Source organism: Sus scrofa, chromosome 6 (assembly GCF_054392235.1).
Source record: "Sus scrofa isolate SSC_HxYL_T2T_F1_AM1 chromosome 6, Sscrofa_HxYL_maternal_Yorkshire_Landrace_v2.0, whole genome shotgun sequence".
Classification (NCBI taxonomy): Eukaryota; Metazoa; Chordata; class Mammalia; order Artiodactyla; family Suidae; genus Sus; species Sus scrofa.
In genome coordinates, this window is record NC_139388.1 from 50763424 (window position 1) to 50789566 (window position 26143).

Sequence of the window (26143 nt, forward strand, 5' to 3'; positions counted from 1 at the left end):
GCCTGGAAGTCTAACATAAGGGTGCCAGCATAGTCAGTTTTTGGTGAGAAACATCTTCCAGATTGAAGATTGCCATCTTCTCATTGTATCCTCACATGGCAGAGGATGTGAGGGTGAGAGAATTCTCTGCGGTCCTTTTTATAAGGCCATCAATCCCATGTGGGAAGCCTCCAACCTCAACACTTGTTACCTCTGTAAGGCCCCACCTCCCAATAACATCATGCTGGGGGTTAGGACGTCAATACATGAATTTTGAGGAGACACAATCTGTCCATTGCGAGGCCCAAATGGTTTCTTTCAAACATTCAAGGAGTTATTAACTCAATTCTATATTACCTCTTCTGGAAATTAAAAGGAGGCAACACTTTCAGACTCATGAAGCCACCATCAACCTGATACAAAATGAGACAAAAGAACTATAGACCAGTATCCCTCATGAACAGATGCAAAAATCCTCAATAAAACATTAGTAAATCATAGCAATCACAGTAATATATATTTTAAAGTACACACTATAGACACATGGGAGTTTATTCCAATGATGTAAGGCTTAATCAATATTTGAAAATCCATGAAGGTAATCCATCATATTAACAAAGTAAAAAAAAAAAAAATCTCATTACATTCATTCATTATTTCAATTGGTGCATATTCCAAGTAGAATTTTAAGGACATATAGAGGGTTCATGACAGTGTTTATAGGGAACAAAGGGTTCTCAATGTTAAAAAAGGCCTAAGGAGAGAAAATATCAAATATATGGTACTGTCATGAAAACGTGGCCTCAGAATAAAGATGAAGCCAACTTTCATCCTTTCTGTGAAATAGCAGGGCTTCTACGAATTTTAAAGTCATTTTTCCACAGTAGCCCCATAGGGAATTCAATACAATTCACTGATCTTTTCTTTAACTGAATGAACCCTAATAAAAGTTAAAGCAAATACACTTTCTAAAGGAATGGTGCTACTTGGGAGCACTACAAGTTTGAACTTAATGTGACAGAACAGTGCAAAGTGAAAAAGAGCCTTTGGATCCTAAAACATCAAAAACAATCTGAGAAAACCACTCATGAGCAACATTTTATGAAGAAAAAAAAAAGTCCAGCACGACTCAGGGTAGAAACAAGAACTCAGTATGTAAACCTCAGTGTGTTGGGAGCAGAAATACACTTAAATTGGGTTCTGTTTTATGCAGTAATACAACCCACTGAATATCACATCTTCCTAACCACAGCAAAGAAGTCCTGTGAGAAAGTGAGATGTTACATTCTCTTCTTTCTTAGAACTAAGTGTTCAAAACCTCATGTGTACTTTACACTGAACACCATTTTAATCTGTACTAGCCACGATTCAGGTTCTCAACAGCTCAATAGTGCTCAACATGTTACTAGCATCTACTTTATTAGACAATACAGTTCTATTTCATTATTTTCCACAAATAGTTGTAATTGCTTTTCTCAGTCACTCTTTAAAAATATGAAGTACTATGGGACAGGTACTACAACAGATGTATCAATAGATAAACTAGATAAAATCTGGATCCTCAATCTTAATTCCCAAATACATTAGAGCACATTCAACATCCCAGTGTGTGAAACTTTAGCAATATCCGTAAGTTTTGATAGGTAGCCATTTATAAAAATCATTCACTGCAAGCTGCTTAAAATTTCATACATATCTTTTTTAAAAGTTATGGAAAACTTCAAATACATGAAGAGAAAGTAGCAAAATGAACAAGCAAAAACCATGTACCCAAGACTCATCTTACCATAATTTTGCAAATTTCCCAGCCAGGGATTGAACCCATGTCACAACAGCAACCCAAGCTGCTGCAGTAACACCACCAGGTCCTTAACCCACTGTGCCACAAGAGGACTCCTTTTTTGCATGAGCATCTTAAAGGTAATTCTAGACATATCTTATGTGTATAAACTTCCTAATTTATCTCTAAGACACTTTTACATAAACACAATGTTATTACCACATCTAACAAGAACATAATTTCTTAATATTATCCAATACTGTCAATAGTCCAATTTCCCCAACTGTCATAAAAGTCTTTTTTAATTTGGTTCGACTTGCGATCTAAATAAGAACCACTCATTCACTGCATTTCATTGATACATCTCTTAGGACTCTTCTAATGTCTAAGAGTTCCACCTCCCTTTTTTCAGTGCCATTGGTTGAGAAGCTGAGTCATTATTCTTGTAAATTACACACTTTAGATTTTAGATTTGTCTGATTTTTGGTGTATCATGTAATTTGTTCTTCTGTTTCCCAAATTTTCTCTAAACTGGGATCTTGATCCTTAGATTCAGGTACAAATTTTTGGCAATGGTATGTCTTATATCTTATTAGGAAGCATAAAACCTTTTGTCCTATTTTTGATGAGATTAAAATTGATCAGTGGGTTCAGATGTTGTGAACCTGATCTATTCACTACGAAGTTCATATCCACCGTTCACCTAAGTGCCTTAAACTTCTACTGAGACTTGTGCTTAGATCCATTGTTTTACTATGTGTTGTAAAATTCTCTAAGAACTTTACCTCATCAACTTCTAGTTGCCTTAAAATACAGTTTATATAGGAAATGCAGGGTAAATGACTTTTCTTTCCCTGTATTTATCATTTCCAAAATGAGATGGTGTGCTGGCAACCCCCAGAGGTATACTGTAGAGATGAAAGAATAGAGGTGGTAACAGGTAATCAAAAGCTTTTCCACATTCACTCCCCGAAGAGAGCTTCTTTCTGGGATGAATCCCCTAAAGTTGAACAGAGTTTGAATGGTGATGAAATACATCTATATATTTATTAAACTTCTCTTTTAAATAAAACCTCTTATATTAACTGTGAACATGAAGCAAAAGTGATTCCTACATCCAAACACTTTTTAGAATTTATTTTCTAATGCTCCTTAAGACAAATTTCACGTAGATGGCTTTCTCATAATTTAGTAACATTATGAACTCGCTGATGGTAAGTAAGGTGTGAATGTTGTCTAAATGCCTTCTTACATTCCTTACATTTGTATGGTTTCTCACCAGAATGAATTCTCTGATGTTGAATAAGTGATGAATGAAGTCTAAAGGCCTTTCCACATTCCTTACAGTCATAAGGTTTCTCACCAGTATGAATACTCTGATGTTGAGTAAGTTGGGAGAGAAGTCTAAAAGTCTTTTCGCATTCCTTACACTTATAAGGTTTCTCACCAAAATGAATACTCTGATGTTGAGTAAGCTGTGAAAACAGTCTGAAGGCTTTCCCACATTCCTTACAATCATAGGGTTTCTCTCCAATATGAATACCCTGATGTGAAATAAGTTCTGAGTAACGACGAAAGAACTTCTGACATTCCTTACATTCATAAGGTTTCTCACCAGTATGAATTCTCTGATGGAGAGTTAGGTGATAGGCACGACTAAAGGTCTTCCCACATTCCTTGCAATCATAGGGTTTCTCCCCAGTGTGAATTCTCTGATGAAGAGTAAGTTGCTGCCGCACTCTGAAGGCCTTTCCACATTCTTTACAGTCATAGGGTTTCTCACCAGTGTGAAGTTTGTGATGTACTCTCAGGCCTGTACTACACAGAAAAGCCTGTCCACATTCCTTGCATTCATAGCACTTCTCAGCAATATTAAGTCTTTGATGTCGAGTAAGGTGTGCATATTGTCGAAAGGTCTTCCCACATTCCTTACATTCATAGGGTTTCTCACCAGTATGAATCCTTTGATGGAGATTAAGTTGTCCTCGGACTCTAAAAGCCTTCCCACATTCCTTACACACATAGGGCTTCTCACCAATATGAATTCTCTGATGTACACGAAGATCTGCACCACACGTAAATATCTTTCCACATCTTTTACATTCAAGGAGTTTGTCAGAAGCATGAATTCTCTGATGTCTACTAAGGTGGGCACACTGTCTAAAGGCTTTTCCACAGTCTTTACATTCATAGGGTTTCTCACCAGTATGAATTCTCTGATGGAAAGTAAGTTGTTGGCGAACTCTAAAAGCCTTCCCACAATCCCCACATTCATAGGGTTTCTCTCTATTGTGAATTCTCTGATACAGAGGAAGAGATGTGCGTTTTCTGTTCTTAGTCATTTTTTCAGAGGTGGTTTTTTTCACTTGCCTGAAATATGCCTCTTGTCCCTCAAAATTTTTATATCCACAATCTTTCCTAAAAAAGGAGTCTTCAAGTCCACAACTTCTAATTCTTTCCATTATCTCCCACTGAGATAAATTCATTTCACAAATATCCTTTACTTGAAATAACTTTTTAGTGTCATATCTGGATTCCAAATCTGAAAGAAAACAAGATAAACACACACTATTTTCTTATTCTAGAAAAGTAAACAAAGAAGCAAATAACTTCATAATAGGGGAAGAAAAAAAAAAAAAGCCCAGTAGAAGTAAACATGCTAGGAGGGGAGCAACCTTCTAAAATAATCATGTAATTTGAAAAAAGCCAAGAGAAGTAAAGAAAATGATGCGTTGAGACCAAGTAATTTGGAAACAGATAAAGTTTGAGATCTTCACCTAAACTTTTTAATGATTTCTCTTTTTTTAAAATAAGAATAAAAGGAGTTCCCGTCGTGGCGCAGTGGTTAACGAATCCGACTAGGAACCATGAGGTTGCGGGTTCAGTCCCTGCCCTTGCTCAGTGGGTTAACGATCCGGCGTTGCCGTGAGCTGTGGTGTAGGTTGCAGACGCGGCTCAGATCCCGCGTTGCTGTGGCTCTGGCTTAGGCTGGTGGCTACAGCTCCGATTCATCCCCTAGCCTGGGAACCTCCATATGCCGCGGGAGCGGCCCAAGAAATAGCAACAACAACAAAAAGACAAAAGACCAAAAAAAAAAAAAAATAAAATAAGAATAAAGTACAAACGCCTTACTATGAATAATATGGCCTTTGTTTACCAAGAGATTTCATCTCAAACCACTGCTCTCTTTGCACCCTTTATCTCTGCCACACTTGCCTCCTTTCAGATCCTAGAATGTTACAATCTTTCCCTTTCTTAGAGCTTTTTACTGGCTATTAAATCTCTTGGGAAAACTGACTTCTGTCTCCACATTTTGGGTTCTTTTCATTCTTTAAGGGCTCATGATAAAAATCAGAAAAATGGAGCTCCCATTGTGGCTCAGTGGTAACGAATCTGTCTAGTATCCACGAGGATGTGGGTTTGATCTCTGGCCTTGCTCAGTGGGTGAAGTATGTGGCATTGCCATGAACCATGGTGTAGGTCACAGACACGGCTCAAATCCTGCATTTTTTTTTTTTTTTTTTTTTTTTTTGCTATTTCTTTGGGCCGCTCCTGAGGCATATGGAGGTTCCCAGGCTAGGGGTCTAATCGGAGCTGTAGCCTCTGGCCTACACTAGAGCCACAGCAACGCAGGATTCGAGCCACGTCTGCAACCTACACCACAGCTCACAGCAACAATGGATCGTTAACCCACTGAGCAAAGGCAGGGACCAAACCCGCAACCTCAAGGTTCCTAGTCGGATTCATTAACCACTGCGCCACGACGGGAACTCCAAAAGCTGCATTTCTGTGGCTGTGGCATAGGCTGGCAACTACAGTTCCAATTCGACCCCTAGCCTGGGAACCTCCATATGCCGTGGGTGCAGAACTAAAAGATAAAGACACACACACACAAAAATCAGAAAAACTATCTGTGCTGACTTCACCTAATTTTTATCCTTTATTTTCTATCTCAGTAACTTGTTCCTTGCTTAAAACTTTTTTCAATTTTGTTGTTATATATTCATTAATTATACCAGTTTTTTTTTTTTTTCTTTTTGAGCCACACCCACAGCATGTGGAAGTTCGTGGGCCAGGGACTGAATCTTAGCCACAGCTGTGGCAACACTGGATCCTTAACCCACTGCACCAGGCAGGGATCAAAACTGTGCTGCTACAGAGACACCACTGGATCCTTAATCCTCTGTGACACAGCAGGAACTCCAATTTTCTCATTTTTTTATTCTCTTTGTGTCTTACCTTAAACCTCCCCAAGGGCAGAAACGATCTTTCACTTATCACTGAATAACAAACATATAGCACACAGTAACTATTAATTATTACATTTCTATAATTAGTAAATAGTAAAAATGTGTATGTTGCCTTGCCCCTAATCTTACACAGTATTATTCTTTTTTTGTCACTTCCTATAGAGAAACAAAGGCACATCTAATCAATCTCAATCAAATACATAAATGGAAAATTTTCTCTACACCCGATTATCCCTCCAATTGCCTCTCTACTTTCACATGCAAATATCTTCAATTCAGCTCATTCCCTACTCTGCATAGTTGTGAGTGAACTTCACTTGCACAACCAAGGTTATGAAAGGTTCCACTTATTTATCATTTATGTTTATATAACGACACACATCTATATTACAAATACTCAACCTGTTTTGTTTCTTTATGCCCTTTCCTATATTCATCCTAAAGTCTGCATAAGCCAATGCCAATTGTGTGCGCCAAGAAAGTATATTATTGATTTTTCAGCAATAACAACAGGTTTATAAAACAGTAACATGCTAATAAAATTCTGAACAAGGACAGATGTTTTCTCAAATGTATATTTTCTCAATATTGTTGCTAAGAGTTCAAAATTTTTCAAAAAGAAAAAGGTATTTAAAAAACCATCTACAACACAGCAACATTATTTTTAATATGCCCAAACTGGAAAGAATCCAACTGTTCATCAACAGAACAATGACAAGGTAAATTAAGATGTATGCTTACAACACAGTAACAACAACGAATTATAAGAGTATGAATTGTACAGCAATGAGAATGAATAATGTACAAGTACACACAACATGGATAATTCTCACAAGCATAATGATGAGCAAAGTCAGACAGAATATATATTATTCCATTTTTTTAAGAGCAGTAAAATTAATCTGTGGACTTGCTAAAAGTCAGGCTAGTAGATAACTTTTTTTTTTTTTTTTTTTTTTTCAGTCTTTTTGCTATTTCTTGGGCCGCTCCCGCGGCATATGGAGATTCCCAGGCTAGGGGTCCAACCGGAGCTGTAGCCACCGGCCTACACCAGAGCCACAGCAACTCGGGATCCGAGCCGCGTCTGCAACCTACACCACAGCTCACGGCAACGCCGGATCGTTAATCCACTGAGCAAGAGCAGGGATCGAACCCGAAACCTCATGGTTCCTAGTCGGATTCGTTAACCACTGCGCCACGACGGGAACTCCAAGTAGTTAACTTTGATAGCAAAGAATGACTGGAAAAAGTTAGGAGGGAGCTTCTGATATCCTAGTAAAAGCTCTGTTTCTGAAACCATGTGATTAGATGGCTGTCATCACTTTGTGAAAATTCGGTAAGCTGCATATTATGATTTTTCCGTTTTTGGTACCTATTTTTATTTCAATAAATTTACTTTTTCTCCCCCTCTTTTTTGGCTGCACTTGCAGCCTATGGAAGCTCCCTGGCCAGGGGCTGAATCTGAGCCACAGCTGTGGCAACACCAGATCCTTAACCCTCTGTGCCAGGCTGGGTATTGAACCTGCCCTGCCACAGAGTCAATGTCAGATACTTAACCTACTTTGCCACAGCAGGAACTCCTCAATAAGTTTACTTTATGATTTTTTAAATTAATTAATTAATTTTTTTTAGGGCTGCACCTGCAGCATATGGAAGTTCCCAGGCTAGGGGTTGAATTGGAACTGCAGCTGCAGGCCTATGCCACAGCAACACCAGATCCAAACTGCATCTGTATCCTATGCTGCAGCTCACAGCAATGCCAGATCCTTAACCCACTGAGCAAGGCCAGGGATCAAATCCACATCCCCAAGGATATTAGTCGGGTTCTTAACCTACTGAGCCACAATGGGAAGTCAGTAAGTTTCCCTTAAAAAGGATATACTAAAAAGATGTTAAAAGGCAACAATGAGGGTGGGTTATTTGTGAGCAGAGACAAATGAGTGGCACAGAAAATACTACTATGAAATCTGTGTGTCTTTTTCCCTCCTTCCATATCCCCTCCATCTCTCCCTTTTTCTGACCCTTACTTCTCTTTTGCCCTCTCTCTTTCCCTCTCCCCCTCCCCCGCCTATCTGCCTGTCTCTATCTCCCTATTCAAGAAAGCAATAAAAAATTATGGCAATTTTATAAAAAATCTTGGGAAAAAAGTTTAAGGCTTCATTATGACAAATAAGATGTAAATGACATGTAAAATGAACGATAACTAAGTAACAGCAGGAGTAAATAAGTAGGCAGTTTAAAAGGTTACTAAAATGGTAATTTCAAAGGATTTACTTGCAAAATACAATTTAAAACCATTGATCTAAAGGAAAGTTGTAGTCAAAATCAAAACTGCAAGCCCAAAGAGTTTTAAGAATAATGAGAACGTGTGCACAGCATAAAAGCCCATATAAACCAGTATAAGAAATGTTAAACAATGGAAACAGTAATGCAATAAAGGAAGTGAGTAGACAGTGCACAAAATAAATAAAAGTATAAAAAAACTTAGGGCAAAATGTCCATATTCACTCATAAAAAACAAAGTAGAAGAAGTTACCAAACGTATAAAATCTGAAGGTTTTAACTTAAAGAACAAACAAAACATTCCCAGTGTGGATACAGTGAACCTGAGATTCTCTTATATGACTTTCTCCCCCAAGTGACATGCTGGATCAAGATCTTGGCATGCTGAACATTCCTATCTAGGAGACTATACTACAGCTGACCTTTGAACATGGGGGTTAGAAGGGCCAATATCTCCCACTATTGAAAATCTGTGTGTAACTATACAGTGGGCCCTACACACCCACAGTTCTGTAACCAAAGATTCAAACAACCTCAAATCATGTAGCACCGTTGTATGTATTTATTTTTTAAAACCCATGGATGGCAGTTTCCCTTGTGGTGCAGTGGAAATGATCCGACTAGAAACCATGAGGTTGCAGGTTTGATCCCTGGCCTTGCTCAGTGAGTTAAGGATCCAGTGTTGCTGTGAGCTGTGGTGTGGGTCGCAGACGCGGCTTGGATCCCATGTTGCCGTGGCTCTGGTGTAGGCTGGCAGCTATAGTTCCGATTAGACCCCTAGCCTGGGAACCTCCATATGCGGCTGGAGCGGCCCAAGAAATGGCAAAAAGACAAAAAAAATAAAAAAATAAAAATAAGGAGCAAATTACCTGGTCACAATGTTAATTTGTTTCCTGAGATATGATGTCTTCAATATCTTGTGCTGATTTAAGATGATATGGATACAGAATATTTATGACAGAGGCAGTTTTAGTCACATTAACACCAGAGGTTATGTATCAAGAGATCTGCAAATGTTAAAACCCTACAACCACAGAATTGTACTTCTAAAAATCAAAATTGATCAAGTATTGAATAATTCATACTTTATTCCAAATAATCCTCACATTCTGCCGATAACTTTCCTGCCAATTTCATCAAGGAATCAGAGCAATTGAAAGAAAAATGTTTTTCTCCTCTTCAACACATTATCCAACCAATCTGTCTCCATATTCTCCTCATATGCATCGATTTTCCTTCGTAAGTTAGCTGACTCCTACTCATTTATTGAAAGTCATAGCTTACAAAATTATCCTCTCTCTCCATCAATTTTTATTTTTCTCTTTGAAACCATTCCCTTTAGTTTACAAACACATTCTAATACCTCACATCCTAAAATACTTTACCTGTCTTCTATGTATCTGATTTTATGGCAAAATTCCTCCAAAAAGAATCATATACATTTATTTTCACCACTGCCTGACCTCACCTTTTCCTTTCCTTTTATCTCCTGATAACTTTAAAACAAAATTTTATTACAAAGCATTTCTAACATACACAAAAGTAGAATAGTAAGAATACAGTAGGGCCATGTATCTATGAACCAACTTCAGCAACCATCAACCAAGCCCAATACTGGCCCATGCAGACCTTAATTCATTCTCCTCACTTTTTTTTTGAAGTAAATCTCATATATTAATTTCTGTAATTCACCTCAAAGATTTATCTCTAAAAGGCTTTAAAAAATCATAATACCATTATCCAAACCTGAAAAACTGAACAGTAATTAAGAACATCAAAAATCAGCGCTCACACTTCCACCTATCTCACACATTAAATTTTAAACAACTTAAAACATAAATGACCCAAACCAAGTTCATAATGTACAAGTAGTTGACATATCCTTCATGTCTAAAACCTATAGGTTCTCCTGTTATCTTCCGATTTCCCTTCAATTTATTTGTTGAAGAACTGGTTTTGACCCTATAGCATTTCTCATATTCTGAATTTTACTGACTCTATGTCCCTTTGTCTTCCTCAAATAAACTTCCCCAAACAGGATGGCTTTAGAAGTTCCATCATACTTAGGCCCACCTCATAGGCGATATGACATCCTTTGATTAGAAGAAATATAGTGCCTGATTGTCTATTTCTGTGATGTTATCAGCATTGATGTTCAGGGCCTAAATCCAATAGCTCACTATGGGTTCTAATAAATGAGAATGAAGTACTATCCTCTCATTCTTCATTTATTCACTGAGTAATTTTATTAAGAGAAACATCCCTCCATCTACTACCTATTGCTACAGTTCTTACAAGGAAGGCAGGGTAAATGCTTCTTTTCCTTTAAATGTATGCGTTCTTTTCATTTCATTTCTTTCTTTTTTTATCTTTTTAGGGCCACACCCATGGCATATGGAGATTCCCAGCTAGGGGTCGAATCAGAGCTGTAGCCACCAGCACACACCACAGCCACAGCAATGCCAGATCCAAGCTGTATCTTCCACCTATGCCACAGCTCATGGCAATGCTGGATCCTTAACCCACTAAGTGAGGCCAGGGATTGAACCGGCGTCCCCATGGATGCTAGTCAGCTTCATTTCCACTGAGCCACGAAGTGACCTCCTAAATTTATGCTTTCTAAATAAGTTATTTCTCTAGTAGTTTCCAATGATGAACAATCTGTATCAACAATTTATAAAATTATGCATATTTTATATGTTGCAGTATACTGCTGTTATGTACACAGATGCTCAAATGATTCCATCTTGAAAAGGTGAAGAGCCTCTTCCAGTTGGTTTCTCTTCTCTGACCGCCCTATCTAAAATTACCTCACTCACACCTCATAATTCTCTATATTCTTATCCTATTCACTTTCCTTCAAAATACTTAATCACTTCACAATACAATATTTAGCAATCCATTTGTGTATTTGTTTATTACATGATTTCCCTACTACAACGTGAACTCCATGAAGAGAAGGCAGTGAAGAGGTATACACAAAAAGACAAAAGAAGCCAGAAAGGAATGAGATGCAAAGTACAAGGAAAATGTTAGTCACTGGGGGAGAAAGCTCTCCCCCACCAAAATGAGAAGGAAATAGGAGAGTGAACAAAGAAGTAGTAAGTGGAAGGATAGATGAAATGCCTTTGGTGGTTCATGCTGAGATCTAAGTTTTCTTCCCAGGTATCAGGTCCTTCCTTCATAATCCACATCTAAGGGGTGTGTTTCCTTCCCAGCCAGCAGGGATATGCCCTGCCATGAACAGCTTGTCTCGTCCTGATTGGCACTTACCTAGGCTCCATCTTCTTTTCTCATCCCTCACAACCATCCAGGGTTCTTTCCCTTGCTCTAGCAGAGTAATTACATCTGGCTTAGAAATGGAACAGCCTCCTTAAAAAAAACATAATGGAACATAATTTAGAAAGGATATACTTGGCCAAGCCTTCAGAACAAAGAAGAGTAAGGGGACTGAAAAACATTCATATTAGAATTATTTTAGGATCACAAGGAATCACAAGAACAGAGAAGTAGGAATATTGCCTTATTTTTTTTTTTCTTTTTCGGCCTCACCTGCAGCATAGGGAAATTCCCGGGCCAGGGATCGAATCCAAACTGGAGCTGTGACCCATGCCACAGCTGCAGCAAACACCAGAACCTTAACCCACTGTCCCAGGTAGGGGATCACATCAGCACCTCCACAGAGACAAGCCAGATCGTGGACCCACTACCCCACAACGGGAACTCCATTATTACCTTATTTTAATTGTCAACTCATATAGGCTCTATCTCTCTCTCTCTTTTTTTTTTTTTTTGGTCTTTTTGCCATTTCTTGGGCTGCTTCCTGCAGCATATGGAGGTTCCCAGGATAGGGGTCGAATCAGAGCTGCAGCCACCAGCCTACAACGCGGGATCCAAGCCGAGTCTGCAACCTACACCACAGCTCATGGCAACACTGGATCCTTAAACCACTGAGCAAGGCCAGAGACAGAACCCGCAACCTCATGGTTCCTAGTCAGATTTGTTAACCACTGCGCCACGACGGGAACTCCCCAGGCTCTATCTCTTAAGGAAGTAATCACTGAGAGCACTGGTTTCAAATTATGCCTCTGTCACCTGAGTCACCACAGCCTCAGTTTTCTCAGTTGGAAAAACAGTAATATATACCCATAGGTAAGTAATAATATGCAATAACGTATAAAATAAATACTCATAGGACTGTTGTGAGGTTTGACTTAAAAGTACTTGAATGAGTGGCTAGTACATTATGTTTATAAAGTGCTATTTTTTGCTTTTTATGTCTTTTTGTCTTTTCTAGGGCTGTATCTGCAGCATATGGAGGTTCCCAGGCTAGGGGCTGAATCAGAGCTACAGCTGCTGGCCTATACCACAGCCACAGCAACTCAGGATCCGAGCTATGTCTTCAACCTACACCACAGCTCACAGCAACGCCAGATCCTTAACCACTGAGAAAGGCCAGGGATCGAACCCGAAACCTCATGGTTTCGTTAACCACTGAGCCATGACAGGAACTCTATTTTTGCTTTTTAAACATATTTTACTAAGAGGAAAATATTTAGTTTCTTGCCAATATATTCATCCAATGTTAGAAGCAACGTTCATAAATTTTGAACTTTTAATCATAAATTAAAAGACAATATATTTGTCATAGTAAACTGAATGTGTCCACTTGAGTTTTCTTTTTTTTCTTTTTCTTTTTGTCTTTTTAGGGCTGCATGTGCGGCATATGGAGGTTCCCAGGCTAGGGGTCGAATCAGAGCTGTAGCCGCTGGCCTAAGCCACAGCCACAGCCAAGATCAGATCGGAGCCACATCTACAACCTACACCACAGCTCACGGCAACAATGAGTCTTTAACCCTTAAGCAAGGCCAGGGATCAAACCTGGGTCCTCATGGATACTAGCCAGATGTGTTTCCACTAAGCCAAACCGGGAACTCCTCCACTTGAGTTTTAACTATTGATTTAACCCACTGAATAAGCTTTTTCAACAGGTACGTAGAGCCAGATACCTCTGTCTTCTTACTCACATTTCTGGTAAGTTGATGGATAACAGACCATATACAGCAGTAGGAAAATAGTTTTCAGTGAAAATGGTTTTGCTGGGAGTTCTCTGATGGCCTAGTGAGTTGAGGCTCATACGTTCTCACCACTGGGGACAGGGTTTTTGCTATGTGGTGTAGATTCGATCCCTGGCCCAGGAACTTCCACGTCCCGCCTGAGTGGCAAAAAAAGAAAAAAGAAAAAAAGAGAGAGAGAACCTAAAATAAACATTGCCAACTCTTGCTTAAAAAAAAAAAAAGGTAAGAAGAAAATGGTTTTGGAGGAGTTCCCGTCGTGACGCAGTGGTTAATGAATCTGACTAGGAACCATGAGGTTGCAGGTTTGATCTCTGGCCTTGCTCAGTTGGTTAAGGATCCGGCATTGCTGTGAGCTGTGGTGTAGGTCGCAGACGCAGCTCGGATCCCGCATTGCTGTGGCTCTGGCATAGGCCAGCGGCTACAGCTCCGATTCGACCCCTAGCCTGGGAACCCCCACATGCCGTGGGTGCGGCCCTAGAAAAAGCAAAAAAAAAGAAGAAAATGGTTTTGCTCTCAGTGTCTAAGAATTATATCCAACTATCAAAGAGAAGCAATTAGAAAAAGGGCAAAGGAAAATGTAAAGGTCACTGAATTACAGGGGAAGCTAAAGGGCTATTTAATAGTTTAATAGCTGGAGGTGCCTCTTCACAAACTACAGAGCAGATATGCAGCTAGTTTTCAGAAAGAGAGCCCTGAAATTCAGTCATGTGAGTTTCTCAATTATTTGACACAGATAAACTTACCCAGTGAAACCAAGTTGCTATAGTTCTCTAAGATCACATCTCTGTACAGATTCCTCTGATTTGAGTTCAGGCATTCCCATTCTTCCTGAGAAAAGTCTACAGTCACATCTCTGAACATCACCAAATCCTGAAACGACAAACCCATGTATTATTTGTCAAGTTTATTTCTGTAAAGGGCCACATGCCACCTATTGTCTCTACTTGCACATCCTTCCCACTTTTTTTTTTTATAAACAATTCTTTCAAAAAGTAATTAACTGATAGGTTCTACAAAAACAGACCATGGGTTGAATCTGGTTTATAAGCTATGATTTGCTTACCACTGCTATACACAAAACTTCTTATATACTATGGGATACCTAATTTTACTTATTTCCAGATACGGTCATGTAATTACTTCAGAGTTTCATTAAATCATAGCAATATTTTCTTAGATCAGTCTCCCAAGGCAAAATAAAAGTAAAAATAAACACATGGGACTGGAGTTGGCACTGTGGCACAACAGGATCAGCATTATCTCTGGAGTGCTGGGATGCAGGTTTGATCCCTGGAGTGGCACAGTAGGTTAAGGATCCAGTGTTGTTGCAACTGCAGCATAGGTCACAGCTGCAACTCAGATTCAATCCCTGGCCAAGGAACTCCATGTGTCGTGGGGTGGCCAAAAGAGAAAAAAGAGAAAGGAAAAACAAACAAACAAAAACAAATGGGACTTTTGCACAATAAAGGAAACCATCAATCTTTTGTTGATGGGCACAAAAAGAAACAAAACAAAAAGGGATTAATATCCAAAGTATAAAAACAGCTCATACAACTCAATACCAAAAAACAAAAAACCCAATTAAAAAATGGGCAGAAGATCTTAATAGACATTTTTCCAAATGGCCAATAGGGACATGAAAAGATGCTCAACATCACTAATTATTAGAGAAATGCAAATCGAAACCACAATGAGATATCACCTCTTACAGGTCAGAATGGCCATCATCAAAAAGTCTACAAATAAATGCTGGAGAGGATGTGGAGAAAAGGGAACCTTCCTACACTGTTGGTGATAATGTGAACTGGTGCCGCCATTATGTAAAACAGACTGGAGGTTCCTTAAAACACTAAAATAGAGAAGTTCCCACTGTGGCTCAGCAATGTTAAGAACCCGACTAGGACACAGGTTCGATCCCTGGGGATCTCAATGGGTTAAAGATCTGGTGTTGCTGCAAGCTGCAGCATAGGTTGCAGATGTGGCTCTGATCCCCATGTTGCCATGGAGTAGGCCAGCAGCTGCAGCTCTGATTTGACCCCTAGCCTGTGAACTTCCACATGGCAGGGATATGGCCCTAAGACAGACCAAAAAAAAAAAAAAAAAAACAAAAACGAAAACAAAACAAAACCTAAAAAAGTAAATACAGAGCTACCAGAGTTCCCATTGTGGCTCAGTAGTCAACGAATCCGACTAGGAACCATGAGGTTTCGGGTTCGATCCCTGGCCTTGCTCAGTGGGTTAAGGATTCGGCGTTGCTGTGAGCTGCGATGTAGGTTGCAGAGGTGGCTCGGATCCCGCATTGCTGTGGCTCTGGCGTAGGCCAGTGGCTACAGCTCCAATTAGACCCCTAGCCTGGGAACCTCCATATGCCGCAGGAGTGGCCCCAGAAAAGGCAAAAAGACAAAAAAAATTTAAAAATAAAAAAAAATAGAGCTACCATATGATCCAACAATCCCACTCCTGGATATATATCTGTAGAAAATGAAAACTTGAAAATTTGAAAAGATACATGCATCCCAATGTTCATAGAGCTCTATTTGTAATAGCCTAGACATGGAAACAACTCAGGTGCAAATCTCCAGAAGACTGGCTTAAGAAGATATGGTATACGGAGTCCCCGTCATGGTGCAGCAGAAATGAATCTCACTAGGAGCCATGAGGTGGAGGATTGGATCCCAGGCCTCATTCAGTGGGTTAAGGATCTGGCACTGCTGTGAGCTGTGGTATAGGTTGCAAATGCGGCTCGGATCTGGCATTGCTGTGGCTGTGGCGTAGGCCGGTAGCTGTAGCTCCGATTTGACCCCTAGCCTGGGATCTTTGATATGCTGCGGGTGTGGCCCTAAAAAGACAGAAAAGAAAAAGAATTTCACCATTGAAATAGTGGCCATAAGAATACTGCCTGCAACAAGCTTAAAAAATTTCTCAATAAATGTGATTTACTCTAATCACTTTTCCTTTAAGGATTATAAAAAAAAAATGGAATTTTTTGTCCAAATGAACCATAAAATCTCTATTTTTTTTTTTTTTTTTTTTTTGCCATTCCTACAGTATGTGGAAGATCCTGGGCCAGGGATTGAACCTGCACCACAGCTGCAACCTGAGCCACAGCTGTGGCAATGCCAAATACTTAGCCCACTGTGCCACAAAGGAACTTCCAAAATCTCTATTTTTAAAAAACAGTTTGCATAAAACTAAAGAATTTCTTCCAAACTATCAATATATATTTCATCACTATCTATATCATTAGCATTTCCCCTTATAACAAATCCTTTATTAATTTATTTTTCTTTTTTGCTTTTTAGGTCCACACCCACAGCATATGGAAGTTCCCAGGCTAGTGGTAGAATTGGGGCTACTGCTGCTGGCCTACAGTAACATGGGATCCCAGCCTCGCCTGCGACCTACAGCTTATAGCAATGCTGGATCCTTAACCCACTGAGTGAGGCCATGGATCGAACATACATCCTCATGGATACTAGTCCGATTCCCTTCTGCTGTGCCATGACAGGAACTCCCCTTTATTGAATATCTTAAATTTACTAAAAAATAGTCCATTTTATAGATATGTTGGACTTAGTGATTTTATTTAGAAATTTCTATACTTTTATTTTTATTTATTTATTTTTGTCTTTTTTTTTTTTTCCGCCATTTCTAGGGCTGCTCCCACGGCACATGGAGGTTCCCCAGGCTGGGGTCGAATCCGAGCCACATCTGCAACCTACACCACAGCTGAAGGCAATGCCAGATCCTTAACCCACTGAGCAAGGCCAGGGATCAAACCCACAACCTCATGGTTCCTAGTCGGATTCATTAACCACTGAGCCACGGCAGGAACTCCCCATAGAAATTTCTATACTTTTAAAAATATTAAATTATATTTACAATTTAGGTTACATGAAATTTCTAAAGCTGTAATGTCCAGTATGCTTAGACACATGTGGTTACTGAGCACATGAACTGTAGTTAGTAACAAATTTAGATGTGCCATAAGAATAAAATACACACCACATATTGAAGACTTTAGAAAGAAAAAATAATGTAAAATACTTTAATAATTTTTGAATTAGTTACACTTTGAAATAATGATATTTTGGCTATACTGGGTTAAATAAAATATTAAAATTAATTGCATATTTCTTTTTACATTTAAAATGTGACTACTAAAAAGTTTATGTACGTGCCTTGCATATTATTCTAACTTTTTATTTTTTAGTGACATATGGAGGTTTCCAGGCCAGGGCTGAATCACAACTGCAGCTGCCTACTACAGCCACAGCCATGCCAGATCTCAGCTGTGTCTGCCACCTACACCACAGCTCACAGCAACGCCAGATCCTTAACCCACTGAGAGGCCAGGGATAGAACCCACATCTTCATGGATACCAGTTGGGCTCTTAATCCACTGAGCAACAATGGGAACTCCTATTATTCTAACTTAGAAAAAAAAATTATCATTCTAGGGTGTTCTCCTATGGCGCAGCCAGTCAAGGATTCAGCATGGTCACTGCACCAGCTCCAGTTGCTGCTGTGGTACAGGTCTGATCCCTGGCCTGGGACGTTCCATATACCACAGGGGTGGCCAAAAAAAATTACTATTCTATACTTTTAATGAAATTGATATAAGGTCTCGTGTGCTAAGAAGGATAAATTTTATACTTTTTTTTTTTTGGCTTTTTAGGGCTACACCAGCAGCATATGGAGGTTCCCAGGCTAGGGGCTGAATCGGAGCTACAGCTGCCGGCCTACACCACAGCCACAGCAACCTAGGATCTGAGCCGTTGTCTGCGGGCTACACCACAACTCACGACAACGCTGGACCCTTAACCCACTGAGCAAGGCCAAGGATCAAACCTGTGTCCTCATGGATGCTAGTCAAATTTGTTAACCGCTGAGCCACGACAGGAACTCTGTAATTTTATACCTTTAATATCGGATAGTGGTGCTCTAAAGTGTTCTCTAGTTCTGAGAGTCTCATATCAGCTGTCTCCCTCTAGGGACTTCATTTCTGCTCTGGACAAAGACTGAACACACAGGAGACACTGAGTAATGTGGTCAGCTCAAACGTGGACCTGGATGGAGAAGAGCGGGTACCACAGGAAGGGCTAGACTGTCTGGCTCCATCCTTGACTAGAATGGGAGCAGCTAGGACGAAGTTGTTGGACAGGGGTCTTTTAGGAAGTCTCAGGATAACTAATGAGAATGTTCCCATAACCTGAAAAAAATTACAGCATTTCAAATAGAGAGAAATATCAACTTACATGAGCCATGATTTCAGAGTTGCCAAGAACTGGTTAATTTCTCCCAAGAGTCATTTACTGGAGAAGCAGAGTCCACAGAAGCCAAGAGCTGGGGGAAGAGTTTGAAGCCATAAGAACAAAATCGCCTCAGCTCCCCAATTTTAAAAACTCACACAACTTCTCCAATTCTAATATGCCATACCCCTCCACCCCCACAACACACAGACACATTATGAAAGTTAAGAGGTAGTTTGGACAAATATATGCCCTCCCCAAAGCACAGGAAAATCATTGTACAAGGACAGACCTAGAGCAGACTCTCCTGCATGGAAGCACACAGCCAGACATTCTAGCAGAAGAGACTCTAGTTAGTCCCCCACCCCAGGGAGGCTGATCTGGATCTGAGAATATGCAGTCCAGATCCATCTACCCTCATGCCAACCTTCCCAGCTGCTAAGTGGCTACACCATCTAAACCAGAACTTCCTTCTGAGATACAGGAATCTGGCTTGCCTCCCTAACCCTGAGACAAAAAGAATACAGACTAGAAATTCCCAAGCCTTGCTACCCATTGGAATCACCAGCAGATTTTAAAAATATACTGATGGCCTGACTCTCATCACTCAAACATTCTCATTTAATTAGTATAGAGTGTAGCCTGGGAATCAGGATTTTTAAACCTTTAAACCTTTCCCAGGTGATCATAATGAGCAAGTTTGGCCATCAAACTGCAGGCATCAGAATCAGCTGGAAAGCCTATTAAGGTATGGTCTGCAGGGCCCCATTCCTAACGCGCTTGGCATTACTAGGTCTAGGGTTGGGCTTGAGAATTTGTATTTCAAAAAAGTTGATATTGATGCTGCTGGTCCAAATGCCACAATTTGAGAACTACTTGCACAGACCATGCCCAGCAGTCTTTATAATGGCAAAGCTATAACTGCACACTGGGAGCCCTTCCATCAAGCTACCTTTCCCAGAATCCTCAGAGCTCAACGTTCCTATTATGAATCCTCAATACAGGAGTTCCCTTCATGGCTCAGCGGGAACAAATCCAACTAAGATCCATAAGGACGGAGGTTCGATACCTGGCTTCGCTCAGTGGGTTAAAGGATCTGGCATTGCCCTGAGCTGTAGTGTAGGTCGAAGACAGGGCTAGGATCCCGAGTTGCTGTGGCTGTGGTGCAGGCCAGCAGCTGTGGTTCCAATTTGACCCCTAGCCTGGGAACCTCCATATGCCGCACTTGTGGCCCTAAAAAGCAGAGGAAAAAAAAAAAAGAATCATCAATACTGCTTACATGATCTCACTTACCAACACAATTCTCTTGGTATCCAGGCTGGGGAAAAATGAATTTGAGAAAACCTGAGTACAAATAATTCTCTAGAAAGTAGAAACAGCCGACTAGTTAAAACTCACTAAAGCTCCTGGCTACCCAGCCTTCTGCCCAGAGAACCCCCTCCTGGGGTTAAAGCTGCTCTTCCCAGGGAACAGTGTTGTCTCCCCTGCTGCCCTTCTTGTGGGCCCCATGGTGTGATGCTGTGTCTATGTATTTTATACAAAGGTACTTGGCCTTTCCCTCTGTACACTACATTTGACCACAGATTAAGCCAGTACAAACAAGAAAAACATCACTAGCAAATAAGGAGTCCCATTTAAAGGAACTGGACTAGAGGATTTTGAAAATTGATAATATCTCATATTTCTAAGGCTGTGGGGAAATGGAAAGAATGAGATGCTATGTGGGAAATGGTTATAATGGGACAAAAATGACAGAAGGAAGCTAAATATCTTTCAATGAGGTTAAATAAACTATGCATTCACACAACAGAAAACTAAACACCCACTGAATATAAAGGGAAAACTCTTATTTGATGTCATAGAAAGATGCTAAAGAAGATGTCATAGACATTGCTGGAAGGAGAAGAAAAGTTAGAAAATAGTATTGTAGTGTGATTCTATTTTTGGCAGGAAAACTACATCCATATGCATATATGTTTAGATGCATGTGCATAAAACAGTCTGTGAATGGACTTGGAAGACAATGTTGTTACCTCTACTGGATGGTATCCCAGGTGATCCTTATTCTGTTCTTCTCTAGAGTCTCTTAATCGTTTTAATCAAAAATTTAAAAATACGTATCTCTTATATCTGGACATACATTAAAAACAGCTCTACAAGGTTTATCACAAAAGCCCCAACAATTCCATCCCTAGTACTTTCCCACCCCCATCTTCCAAGTCTACAGGCAACAATTTTTCCCTCTTTCAGATGTTTCTTTTGGTATTTAAACACCATAGATTCAAATAACATGCTAATATTGCTACTTCTGAATTTTCAGCTTTAGCCATTATCTGTTGACTTCCTACTATGGAACAGTGGAGTTTTAGCTATCTTGTATCCACCCAACATATACATGGTTGCATCTCCCTAGCCTTCTAATATGGTTTTGTTCTATTTCAGGGTAAATGGATTTTAGGTTTCTATTATTATAACCATGTAAGTACCATTACCAACTGAGCTTTGTTGTATAATTAGATTGAGTTCCTTGCCTAAGTCTTCTTCTCTGAGGTTAAAATAATTTTTTTTCTGATTTCTTAAATCTTTTTTTTTTGGCTTTTTTAGGTCCGTACCTGTGGCATATGGAGGTTCCCAGACTAAGGGTTGAATCAGAGCTACAGCTGCCGGCCTACTCCACAGCCGCATCTGTGACCTACACCACAGCTCATGGCAGTGCCGGATCCTTAACCCACTGAGCGAGGCCAGGGATTGAACCCACATCTTCATGGATCCTAGTTGGGACGGGAACTCCCCTCCCAAAAAAAAGATGAGACTATTTAACCCATTAAAGTGAAATAGACGCATCAACAGATGGAGAGTATCTCTAAATATTTCAATTCTGAAATTTTAAAATTTTGGATTAAGTTTCTCAAATTAATTACTATCTATATCTTCAGAATTATAAATATTTGTAAGATTTCTCAAACCAAAAGGGGATCACTGGGATTTTACCTTTCTCTATACTTTCATGAGGGTACTACAACAACCCATGACAGTACTGAATTCCTCTCGAAAACTAGCAACTAGAGGACTTCCTGTGTGGCTCACAACATAACTACTCAGTGTTGCTTCTAAGAACTACAGACCAACCTTGGTTTAAAATTTTCAATTAATGTTATCCTATTCTGAAATAAAACCATACACAAAACCACAAATGCTTATAAAACTATTTAGTGGGAGTTCCCGTCGTGGCGCAGTGGTTAATGAACCTAAGAGCCATGAGGTTTCGGGTTCGGTCCCTGGCCTTGCTCAGTGGGTTAGGGATCCGACGTTGCCGTGAGCTGTGGTGTAGGTTGCAGACGCAGCTCAGATCCCATGTGGCTGTGGCGTAGGCTGGCAGCTACAGCTCCGATTCGACCCCTAGCCTGGGAACCTCCATATGCCGTGAGAGCAGTGCTAGAAAAAGCAAAAAAAAGAAAAAAAAATTGGGGGAAGAATATGCTCTAAATAGTGATTATTTCTGGATATTGGGGCTATAGAGAATTTTAATTTTCTTCTCCTTTAGGTTCTTTAGTTAGTAAATATTTCACAAGCTTGCATTAAGTCCATCATCAGAAGTGGGTTTTTTGTTGTTGTTATTCCCATTAATTTAATGATTTGGGAAGATGGTGTACCTCATAGTCATCAACTAAAGTGTGATTAAATCAGTCTGCAGGAGTTCCTGCTGTGGCTCTGCGGAAGTGAGCCTGACTAGCATCCATGAAGATGCAGGTTCGATCCCTAGCCTTGCTCAGTGAATTTAGGATCCCTCATTGCTGTAAGCTGTAGTGTAAGCCTCAGGCGGGGCTCGGATTCTGCACTGCTGTGGCTGTGGGGTAGGCGGGCAGCTGTAGCTCTAATTCGACCACCTAGCCTGGGAGCCTCCACACGCCACAAGTGCGGCCCTAAAAAGACAAAAAAAAAAAAAAAAAAAAAAAAAGAAGGCTTGCAAAAGTGGTAACAACAGGGAAATCAAAGTGACTGAAAAAAATAATTCTTTCCCCTTATTGAATATTGTATTTCTTTTTTTTGGCCACTCCTCGGGTATACGCAGTTCGTGAGCCAGGGATCAGAATGGAGTCATAGTTGCAACACAAGCAGCAGCTGCTGCAACTTGGGATCCTTAACCCACTGTGTGGGTCCAGGGATTGAGCCTGCATCCCAGCACTCCCAAGACTCCTCTGATACCAGCACAGCGGGAACTCCTTGAATACTGTGTTTCATTAACACCCAGAAATCCTTCTGTAAAGGATCGCATGCAATAAAGAGACAAAGCAGACAGAAAAAAAATGCTTATTTCACAGCAGTGGCACGGTAATTTTTTTTCTTTTTCGGGGCCATACTCACAGCATATGGAGGTTCCCAGGCAAGGGGTCGAATGGGAGCTACAGCAACCAGGCCTATACCACAGCCAGAACAGAGCTTTGTCTTCGACCTACACCACAGCTCACCCCAACACCGGATCCTTAACTCACTGAGTGAAACCAAGGATGGAACCGGCAATATCATGATTACTAATTGGATTCGATTCCCCTAAGCCACAACGTGAACTCAAGCTCAGTAATTTGAGTTAACCCCTCCCACACTCCAATGAATAACCAATTATTAAATCCTTGCAAAAGATCTCATTAATCCTTACCTGAGTGTCCAGGTTACATATGTAACCTAACGATTTCTTAAAATTTTTTATTCAGAACAATAAACACATCCTATTATATTATATATGTAGTTTTTCTTATAACTGTTTATAAACAATCTTTATTAGCATGTAACATTCCACTACATGGATGAAGTGAGTTACATAACCATTTGCATATTGCTAAATAGTAATTTTTTTTTTAATTGGCCTCACCGGTAGCATATGGACGATCCCAGGTTCTTAACTAGGGTTGCTGTAGAGGCGCGGTGCCGTCCCTGGCCTGGGGCGGTGGGTTAAGGATCCAGCGTGGCCCCAGCTGTGGCTCGGATTCAATCCTTCGCCAGAGAACTTCCACATGTGCCAGCGCCGCCATTTAAAAGGAAAATGCAAACAAAAACATAAACGTCCAACAGGGCTCTTTCCATCCTTAGGATCCTTAGGAAAAACTGCTCTCAGAGCAACTGCGTGCCTAGCACAAGGTTAACTGTACAACTGCATTAAGTGGGCACCAGAAAAGGGGCATCTATACATCAGGCCCCTGCCTCTAATTGGGTACGGAAATCCTAAGGCCCAAATCAGTAAGCACAGCATTCTCAAGCAGGACATTCCAAGGGAAAGAAATTTAAAAATCCCCTCTCCCGAAAACCTAACGCATTTCACGGAAACAAAGCAGCAGCACCAACTCACAAAGAACCTCGCTTTTAGAGGCGCAGCAGCGAGTCGCTTCACTTCACAGGCCTTTTCTGGACACGGACAGGCTGGGGAAGCAAAACAGGGTTCGTTACACCGCAGGCTTTCTGGACTCGGTCAACGCCCACCCCCCGCACCCCCTGGACCCTCGCTACCCGTAGCCACCCGCACGCAGACCCGAGAGGACCGCGGTCATTTGGGTCCGCAGCTCGGAGACCACAACTGTCGTTCGGACCCCACAACTGCCCACCCCCGGGCGGCCCACCGCGTCGCTGCAGAGGACTTGCACTCCGAGGCTCTCCCTCCCACTTCCCTCTCAGGCCCCTTCTCCACGCCGGGCCTCGAGGCGAGGAAGGCGGCGCGCAGGACCTCCACGTCTCTCGAGGCACAAGAGGCCGGGGCGGCGCCCCATTACGGCCGCGCGTGCTCAACCCCGCGCCTCCGGCTCTCAGCACCGCCAGCCCTCGCTCTGGAGGAAATGCCTCGTGGCCTGAGGCCCCGGAGCCCACCCTTGCATCTGGTCCGCAGAACGTGGCCGGTCCTGCGCCCGTTCTCTTCCGAAAAGCCGCGGCCACAACCGAGCCTGCCTCGGCGCCCTCAGACCGCGCCCGGCGACGAGCACCGCCCAGCCCGCGAGTCTGCGGCGCCGGAATTCCGGACAGGGCCTCTCCGTCGCGAGTGCGCAGGCGCGCAGGGGGCGGGGCAAGTCCCTCGCGGCTCAGCAGGGGCTCCGAGAGGCAGAGGGGACCAGATCCCCGCGGGGCAGGGCGGCGAGGAAGCCGGGCTCCCCGGCAGGCCGGTTCCATCCGTGCCCGTAGCAGTGACCCAGTGAGTGACCGGTGCCATCGAGGATGAGCCAGACCTACTCCCCTGTTGGAGCTGCAGTCCAAAAGCAGTGAACTTAATGCATTCTGGCTTTTCTCACTTTCTTCTTGGCTTCTCACTTCGCGTAGGCCCAGAGCCCCGCCCCGCTCCGAGAGCCCGGGGCTCCTGGAAGGTGGCTTGACCTGAGCCGCAAGTGCGCGGGTGGAGGGCGTTCCCCGGGGGTGTCTTCAGGGGACCAACGAGGCTCTTAGGGCCAGGCAGGCTGAGGGCTGGGGACTGGGGGGACTAGGCGGGGCTGGTATGAAAAGGTTGGAGCCAAGATTCCAAGTTGTTCTGGGATGTCTGGATCCTTAGGCTTTTAATAGTGACCCTGACTGTGCTATGCCAGTGTCCCAGGGGTGCTCCCTGTGGTGTTTGCTAAGGACTGACATGGTGCCCCGTGTGCCTGAGTGTGTGGTCCTGGTGTTTCCATGCATGGAGTTGTTCCTGCGTTTATGCCACTCTGGAGGCTGGACTGAAATGGTGCCAGGAGAAGTGAAACCAAGCAGGACCCTGTGGGACCCTCCTGGATACAAAAGCCTTTTCTTGTCCCCTGTTTCTGGCTTGTAGGAAAAAGGCTTCAGCCTCCTAAACCTCCCCTAAGGAACAAAGGGCAGATTCAAACAATTGCTAATCAGAAAAATGAGTGAATGCAGAAACAAAGGAGAAGCCATCAGGAAGCAATAGTGCAAGAGTTCCTTGGCAGCCTGGCAATTAAGGATTAGGCATTGTCGCTGTGGTTCCAGGCCAGGCCTGGATACTTCTGCCTGCCACGGGCAAGGCAGAGAGAGAGAAGAATAGTGCAGCAGTGAAACAGAGTTCTAGTTCTTCCTCAAGGAATAGATATAGCAATACCCACCCACCCAGGTGGAGGATGGAAGCTATTTCCCAAACCTCTGTTTAATCTTATTTTTCTTTTCTCTCCATCCTCTGTGGCAGGTACCTGCCATGTCCAGCCACACAGGGCTCCTCACCCCTGGGCAGCAGGAAGTAGCTACAGAAGAGAAGACCATTGCCCCTACCCCATATGACAAAAGGCTGGAATGATAGGTTCCCAGGAGGACAGAGACAGACCCCACCCCCTACCCCCAACTGTGGCTCTTCACCCTGGAGCTAAAATGTGGTGCTCAGGTTGGGCGGCAAGAAACAGTGGTCTGCAGAAAACAACTGCCTGCATAGATTAACCACCTACAGGGATTAACTGCCCTCTGTCCTGGGGCTCAACCCCCTACCCCTCCCTTCCCCCTCCCCTCCTCCTTCTTCATTGTTCCTGCCACAAGTTCCCATCATAAACTCCAAGCACAGATTCC

At 41.9% G+C, this 26143-nt stretch overlaps 2 protein-coding genes across 20 annotated transcripts in view; one reads left to right on the forward strand and one right to left on the reverse strand.

Annotated features, from left to right (window-relative positions):
• Positions 1-26143, forward strand: part of NFKBIB (NFKB inhibitor beta) — a 1076695-nt gene that overhangs the window by 126319 nt on the left and 924233 nt on the right. The window lies entirely within an intron of this gene.
• On the reverse strand, positions 475-24624 carry ZFP30 (ZFP30 zinc finger protein). 19 transcript variants are annotated; one of them, XM_084960723.1, is made up of 9 exons: positions 24479-24624; positions 23967-24037; positions 23493-23627; positions 21235-21414; positions 19916-19940; positions 18629-18716; positions 14114-14240; positions 11566-11664; positions 475-4301 (listed from the first exon to the last, which is right to left on the reverse strand). In XM_084960723.1, the coding sequence occupies exons 6-9, from the start codon at positions 18635-18637 to the stop codon at positions 2941-2943; spliced, it is 1596 nt and encodes a 531-aa protein (XP_084816849.1). In that variant the 5' UTR covers positions 18638-18716; positions 19916-19940; positions 21235-21414; positions 23493-23627; positions 23967-24037; positions 24479-24624; the 3' UTR covers positions 475-2940. The 19 variants fall into 19 exon arrangements, with proteins under 19 accessions (XP_084816849.1, XP_084816850.1, XP_084816847.1 ...); XM_084960724.1 differs by lacking the exon at positions 21235-21414 and adding an exon at positions 22988-23114; XM_084960721.1 differs by adding an exon at positions 22988-23114 and having other exon boundaries at positions 23493-24037.